Raw genomic sequence first — 7,703 nt, 5'->3', positions numbered from 1 at the left:
AGGTTTGCTGTAGCGCGAGCTGATAGCGCCAGTCCTCTGACTTACCTGTAACCTTAATCCCTCTGCTGAGCTCTTGCACGCTGACACATTTGGCAGCTCTTCTGCTGGAGCCGGAGAGAGCTGCAACTCGCTCAGCTTACGTGCACAGAGCTGCCCCTCTGCAGCGTGTGACTTGGCAGCGAAGGAGGCGCATGAGACCAGCGCGTCCATTCCTGGGAAGGCTGCTGGACGGCAGGGCTGCTGGATCTGCTGTAGGCAGGTGACTCACACCCAGGGCCTGCGGGCACCTGGTGGAATGCAGTAAAGAAGCTGGGTGGTCGGTGATTCAATGTGATCTCTGGCTCCCCACCCAAGCAGCACAACCGCCTGCCCCTTCCTGCCCTCCTCCAGCTTCTCCTGCTCTGGCTTCCCCGGGAAGCCCTGTCTGCCTTTGATGCCTCCATACCGCGGGCTGCTCTCGCGAAGCCTGTAAATCCTGTTGCTCCCTTCATCTTCAAGACCTGGAGTCAAAACCTTCTCTGGCTGTGGCTGGAGCTGATGATCACTGCAAAGCTGTTCGGCTGCGTCTTGTGTCTGCCTAAGTGTCTGTGGTGTAAGTTCTGCAGGGCTGGTGTTTTCACCGGTCTGCAGTATGCCAGGGTGCCTTCTGAGTGATGAAGGACAAAGATCAAACCCTGCTGTAACACGCCCTTTGCTGGGTGGCAGGGCTGTGTCCTTTCTGCCTTCACCTGCGCTGGTCAGAAGAATGCCTGGCCCTTCCCTGGTGATCCTGGTTGCCCATCTGCTACTGAAGGCTAAAAGTAAATGAAAGCTGAAAGGGATTTCCACAGAAATATTTGGGAGGGAAAGGCTGTTTCAGCTGGCAAACATTGTTGTACAACCTGGAGCTAAAGGAGAAGGAATTGACTTGAGCCTGGGGGTGAGAAGGCAAATAGAGCGATGCTGTTCTGGTTTCTAGTTGGAGCAATTTCCAAATGTGGCAAAAGGAAGGGTTAAAAAAAGTTTTAAGCCTTGGCTTAAAAAGTAAATGAAAAGGGAATTTGATGAGCAGAGACTGTTCTGGGTGTCTTGGGAGGTTCTTTCCTGGCTGAAAAGGACACTCACTGTCTCAGCCACAGCTGCCCCAGAGGATGCTGTCAACACCCTCTGGCTTTGTGCTAAAGCTGTGTGAGATGTTCTCTGCATCCTGCCCTGCCTGGCCCTTTGTATGCTTGCAGTGTGTTACCTGTGGTGGTGAAAACCTTCACCTTTGTTTCTCCTTGTTTTTCTGCAGGAATGGGAACCACAGATCACGTCATAGTGCTGGCCTCCACCAACCGTGCTGATGTCTTGGACAACGCCTTGATGAGACCTGGGAGGCTCGACAGGCACATCTTTATTGATCTTCCAACACTCCAGGTATATTCCACCTACTGCCCTGTCCTTACTGTAGCGCTAATGACTAAGGTGTCCCAGACCTTGCTGGTGATTCACTGGCCTGGCAAAGGCTGAGCTTGGAGAAAATGGGGATGGTAAGCATCTGTTTGCCTTTATTCTTATTTATGTGCTCTGAATCAAGGATTTGACGTGCTAATGCAGTTGCTTGTTTCTGTGAAATAACAACTCACTGTTTTTCAGTGTTTCTGCTCTGGTATGAGCTTTGGCAGTGAATTCTTCTGTGAGGTTTGTGTCTTCTCTCCAGGAAATTGGGAACCACCTAATTGGCAAGTTGGCTTGTGTGAGAACTGAAATTGTCATGTGCCTTGAGCACCATTTGTTCTGTAGGTTTATTGTCCTCACTATCCTTGTGAAGCTCCTCATTTCCCTTTAGGCAGCCTGTTAAGTGACTTTCTCCTTCTGAATGCTTTTTAAACCCATTTACTAGGAGTCTTCCATGTCCACTGTGTTGACATTTGTAACAGAGTTTTGGGAACAGGCTCAGCTGCAGTAAAAGATCTGTCTGCTCTGCCAGCACAGGCTCTTCTTTTCCCATCTGTGCTTTATTGCCGTCGTCAGAGTTTTCAGTTAAAATACCTTAAATGCCTGGTACAGTCTGGCACCGGAACCGTGAACAGTGCAGCTGCCCTGAAGGAGGAAGGGGAAAAACCCTGGCAACTGAGCCCATTGTTTTAATCAGGATCTCCTGAACCAGCTGAACCAGTCACTCCCTGGCTGCTTGCCAGCTGTCATCTCACCCCCACCTTTGTCTGGGAAATGGTCGCGGGCTAAGTAGCTAGTCAATGGGGTTTTCGTTTGTGGGGTGTGAGGGAGCAGGTAGAGGTAGCTGGAGCTCTTCCTGCAAGTCCTTTTATAGTAAGAGAAAGTTAAGACAGATCAGAGTGAAAGTTAGGAGAGAATGTCCCTGGGAGAGAAAGCGGTGACTCACGGTAAGCCTCCATACATCTGTTCTGAATTTGAGAGCTGGGTGTTTATCAGAGCTCCTGTTGCCCTAAAACGCCCAGGACAGCCCTGCCCTCTGGTGGCAATGTCACCATCCCCGCTTCCAGATCTCTGCTCCTCTTCTGCTCCCTGCCATGTGTCGAAACTGCCAGGTTGTGAGGGCTTGCTGGGATCAGGTGTTCTGTGTTCTTTACAGGAGAGAAGAGAGATCTTTGAGCAGCACCTGAAGGGGCTCAAGCTGATCCAAGATGCCAGCTTCTACTCACAGCACCTTGCTGAACTGACTCCTGGCTTCAGCGGTATGACATGCTGTGTCCCCATGGGACTGCTGCTGCGCTACTCCGGCTGCTCAAGCTGGAGCTGCTTGGTTGCTTAGTTTCAGCAGGGTATTTTGGTCTGAAGGTCTTTTTCCTTCAAGCCTTCTCCATCTCTTTGGAAATAGTGGTAACTAACCAGCTCCCTGGTGAATGGAGCTGTGATGAGCAATTGTTCGTGGCTATTTTCAATCTTCTGAAATTTCTGTGACTAGGAGGGTGTGGGGGTAGGGAAAATACCCTTTTACAATGCTTGAGTTCCTCGTTTCTAAGGGGAAGAACCACTGCTCATGCTCCTGTCCAAGCTGTTGTTGAGAATGAGATGTTGCACTTCAGGGGAAAGACTCTTAAGTTGACATATGTTACCAGGAGGGTGATAGGAGGAATGAATAGCAATTGCTTTGTCGGTCAGAATAGAAATTGGACAACTCTGCCTGGCTCTTGCGTTGAGCCTGTTTCCAGGGTAGGTCCCTGGGAGTTTGAAGGAGTGCTGAGCAAGGGGCTCCAGAGTTCCTGTTTATGTGGAGTTCCTGGAATATCCTTTCTGGGTTTCCCCTCTAACAGGCCCCAGCACACACTGCCTCTTCGTGACTTCTTTCAGCAGCCCCCCGCCACCATCACCCACACACACACACAAACTCAGAACAGATGTTCTTTCTCTTCCGCGCAGAGGTTGTGCGGTCGCTGCATGAACAGTGCGGCAGCCCATGCCAGCCCAGGCTGCCCACGCCACTCCCCAGTTGCTGGGAGCCAGCCTTGGCTTTGGCCTCATAATTGACTGCTGAACTCTGTCCTCCGTGTGGCAACGCAGCGTTCATTGCCAAGGCGCTTGTATTGTTCACATCCAACATAAACACCATGGACTAGATTTGCTCTCTGTTCCCAGGGAACAAAAAATTGCAGACTATTTGCCTTCCTTAGGTCCTTCTCCAGATTTTTTTCTTCCCTCTTCTGTCCTCTGAAATCTGTCACATAAATCCAACGCTATTCTTGTAAACTCTTGTCTACAGGAGCTGACATAGCGAATATATGTAATGAAGCTGCTCTTCATGCCGCTAGAGAAGGTCACAAATCCATCGACACTTCCAACTTTGAGTATGCTGTGGAAAGAGTCATTGCAGGTAAGCGACCCAGCCATTTCTGGTTTTGTCTTACTGGTCTGTATCACGCTTCTTAAGAGAAGGCTCAAGGGAGTGGGTTACATTCGAGAAAGACAGGTGGGTCCTAGCTGTGCCCTGTCGCGTAGAGCTGTCCTGAAGGTCCTAGATGCCATAGTCACAAGAAGTTCTCTGAACGAGCCCTCAGATGGATCCATCTTCCTGAATCTGCAGGCAGCCTGAACCACTAGCTCAGGGAGGATGGCCGGTAGCAAAACAGTCAAGAGAGGAATTCAAATCTCTGTGGCTTTTTCAGTTTAAAAGGCTTTTTTTAAACAAAAAAAAAAAAAAGTGGAAGTATTTCTGGGTTTTTCTTGCTCATCTGGACACCTGCTTCATAAACATGAATAGCAAATAGGCTACGCATCCTCAACAGCAAGAAATTGGAGACTTTTCCTTTTGGCCTCAAAGCCTGGGCTTTGGTGAATTGGCAGAATAAACTGAAAGACAGTAGAGTACTGTTCTCCCTCTGAGAACATCCTGTCGGCCTTTCCCTCTTGTTTGTGTGCCTGCCAGCAGAGGAACCTCTGGAGATTACCCTGCAGCAGTATATTACAGGGAGGGGAAAAAGAGTTCCCAGAACTCTTGGCTTCACCTGAGGGATTTGACTCTGGTGGGTTTGGGTCTGAACTGCCCTGTTAGCCAAGCCTCTGTTTTCGTCGTCAGCCACTTCACTGCTTCCAGGCTGCAGTGTCGTTGCCAGGGGTGAGCCTGGGCACACAGGCTGCCATGCTGCGCTTTTAGTAGAGGATGTGGAACAGGATGTTTGTACTGGGTCAGTTATTTCCTGACCCTGGAATTTAGTCCTGAGTGTTTGATTTATCACAGAATGCCTAAACAATTCCTCATTTCAAAGAAGATTTTTGAGAAAGTTCTTGACGGTTTCACCTGCCTCTTAAAATACAAATCACTCCAAGGGTTTTGTTAAGTGGCCACACTTGCATGAAGCCCAAGCTGTGCTCAGCAGCTGCCAGGAGTGGACAGCAAGACGACTGTAGCTGTAATGCAGAAGTCCTCGTCAGACAGAGCAAACACATGCTTTGCTTTCCCATCTGCAGGAGAGAAAGCACCAAACTTGTAGGGATCCACCTTGCTTTTCTTTCTGAGTTCCACCCTTGTCTTCGTTCCCCAAACTTGTAAGATGAGGCAAAAAGCAAGTACGGCCCCAGGGGACGTGCAGCAGCAGGGAGATCTGGGGTGGGTGCGGTGGGGCATTGCAGGGCATTGCCGTTTCACTGCTGACAAGCTGCCTTGCCTCACTGCGGCTCTGTGGCGTGCAGGAGGCCATAAAGTCTTTTTGTTGCTTAATTGGATTCTTTCATATTAGCAGGACCTGCCTGGTTTTTTGTGGACTAAGTCTGAAAGACCCCAAACAACCCTCCAGGCCCATATATTAAGTGTACCCTTGCCATGTAATAGGAGTGCTTCTGGGTTTCACAATCCAGAGGGCATTTCAGCTGCTACAAAAGCTTTTCTTGAAAGAAACAAGATATTACTGTGCTTTCCATTAGATGCTTCTGGTTTCAATAAGAGTGGTGTGGAATCAAAAGGGAACTTTGCAAGTCCAGAGGCCTCGTTGGCCTTAAAGCTTTGTCTTGCTGTAAGGGAGGAGTAAGAACTCTCTGTGGTAGTCCCCATTGTGTTTTTTGCTTGGGAACAGAAAGCAGGCAGTAAGTCAGGTCTCCTGGGAGGGAGGGAGGAAACCTGCTGAGTGCACAGAGGCTTTGAGGGGTTGTCTTTAGATGTAGTGGAGCCTGTTGTCTTGCTGGGCTTTGTGTACACTGTGTAGGGCCAGCGAAGATGCACCAGAGTTGTTTCCTGGGTTGTTTGTCTCGTAAATGTGATAAGTACAGGCCTTCAGAGAACTTCCCAGCGTGGAGATTATGTAGGAAAAGAAATAATCTTTGTAGGCACGCTGTGTGCTGCTGTGAAGAGTACATTCCCTCCGTCCTTGGTGGGCTGGGGGAGGAATGCTTCCAGAATTTTTTAAGAATGTGTGTGTGTATATATATACACATCCTATATATATAGTATCTTTCTGTGGAAAGAGCCCTAAAGGCACACATGCACACGCTGATGAAGGCAGGGTCCGGGACTGACTGATGACAATCAAGGCTGTTGCAATGAATCTGCTATTCCTGCTTCCTCACAGTGGTTTCCAGGGTCCCTGAGCAGTAATTTTACAAGATCTGCCACACTAATTTTGCTGTTTTCTTGTTTAATAAAAGCTCTTGACTTTGTTTAAAAATTAATGATAATAGAACGTTGTTTTCTAAGACATCAAGCAAGCTTGGTGTAATGCTGCTGTGACTCTGCCTGTTCCACCCCCCGCTGCCCCTGGCACTGCGGAGACACGGGCTTTAAATGCTGGTACCTTCTGCATTCACAACGCGGGGCTATAATGAGCACTTGATACGCAGTTAACGTGTTTCCTAAGTGCTGGAAGTTTTACCTCCATCCATTGTTCTTTTTTTTTTTTTTTTTTTTTTTAAATTCTAATTGGACTTACTCTGTGTTACTGACTACTGAGTTGGAAAATAGACACTTCCAAAAATCCCCTTTTTGGAGGAAGTATTAAGTGTGAGTTATGGCTTAATTTGCTAGTTCTCAGCAGCCTGGGAATAAGCACATACAGAGTATGCCATGTGTAATCAGAGACACTTCCAGGGTCTGGAGAAAGTGAAAGACCAAGAGTATACATAAAAATCTGGTTTTAAAACTCCTAACACACAAGAATCTCAGCTGGGACCTCTCATATATAATGCAACATCTTGCTTCTCTCACGTTCTGCCTCAGGGACTGAAAGAACATACAGTAAAATCAGTATGATACTCTAGTTAGTCTCTGTTTCGTTTTGTTTTTTTTTTTTTCCCAAATGATAAACTGACTTGTTGCAGACCTGTCCCTGGGCAGAGATGGAGCGTAACATGCCTTTGGCAGAGCTGGGAACAGAACAGAGCTTTGCGTTCTAGAGATGCAGTCTAGTCGAATGTTAAATTATTTGTCTAATGATTAAGTCTGTTGCAAGGAGGAGAGGGGGGAAAAGTTTCTGCCAGTGTTTTAAAGCGATCCAAGCGTGGTGCTGCAGGGGCAGAGAGCACCTCTTCCACAGCGTGTCACGGAAGGGCTTTTTACTGCCTCTCCCTAGACGGCGTGCGGTCTGAAGCTTGCTGGCTGTTCAGCCACGGACTGTGCTAGCTCGTGCACTTGGCTGTGCAGGATTATGTCCTACTGGTTACACCAATTGCCATCTATCTGATCGAATCCTCGTCTGTGTTCCCATAGGCACTGCCAAAAGGAGTAAGATCTTGTCCCCAGAAGAGAGGAGGGTCGTGGCGTTCCATGAATCGGGTCACGCGCTGGTGGGGTGGCTGCTGGAGCACACCGAGGCTGTGATGAAGGTAACGCCACTGCCAGCTCTTGTGTAATGAAGCCTGTCACGGGGTGGGAAGAGAATCCTTTGTGGTTCCCCTGTCCAAGACGCGTCAATTGTTCTCTAGCACTTGAATTAAATTGTGCCACGTTACCCTGGCCTCTGTGAGCATGGACCTGTGAAGACTGCAGCAAAATAAATGGCAAATATGCTGTGGAGAAATCTGTTGTCCAGCTCCGTCGATGCCAGTGACGGTGCAAAGCTGATTAACCAGCTGTAGGAGAAGCCTTGCAGTTAACAGCCAACTGTAAAGCGCTTTGGAGCAACAGAGTCCCCTGATGCTGCCGCTCAGTTCAGGCGCAGAGCACTGCTCCGGGTTTTTTCCCTGCCACCACTTGCCAGCACGACAGCCAGCGAAGTGACCGTTGCAGGCACTGCTCTGATCCTGGTGGAGAGAGAGGTGTTTTTCAGATGGGCCTG

General features: G+C 48.8%; 1 protein-coding gene across 1 annotated transcript in view; it reads left to right on the top strand.

Moving 5' to 3' along the window:
• Positions 1 to 7,703, top strand: part of SPG7 (spastic paraplegia 7 (pure and complicated autosomal recessive)) — a gene marked incomplete at its 5' end in the record, with an annotated part of 28,083 nt that overhangs the window by 15,525 nt on the left and 4,855 nt on the right. Inside the window, 4 exons of the mRNA XM_010086325.1 lie at positions 1,274 to 1,398; positions 2,576 to 2,678; positions 3,704 to 3,814; positions 7,136 to 7,251. Coding sequence (XP_010084627.1) covers positions 1,274 to 1,398; positions 2,576 to 2,678; positions 3,704 to 3,814; positions 7,136 to 7,251 — 455 coding nt within the window. The remainder of the gene's footprint in view (positions 1 to 1,273; positions 1,399 to 2,575; positions 2,679 to 3,703; positions 3,815 to 7,135; positions 7,252 to 7,703) is intronic.

The sequence above is a fragment of the Pterocles gutturalis genome, unplaced genomic scaffold, assembly GCF_000699245.1.
Source record: "Pterocles gutturalis isolate BGI_N339 unplaced genomic scaffold, ASM69924v1 scaffold206, whole genome shotgun sequence".
Lineage (NCBI taxonomy): Eukaryota > Metazoa > Chordata > Aves > Pterocliformes > Pteroclidae > Pterocles > Pterocles gutturalis.
Note: the sequence above shows the minus strand (reverse complement) of the source record. Positions and strands in the feature narration are given on the sequence as shown.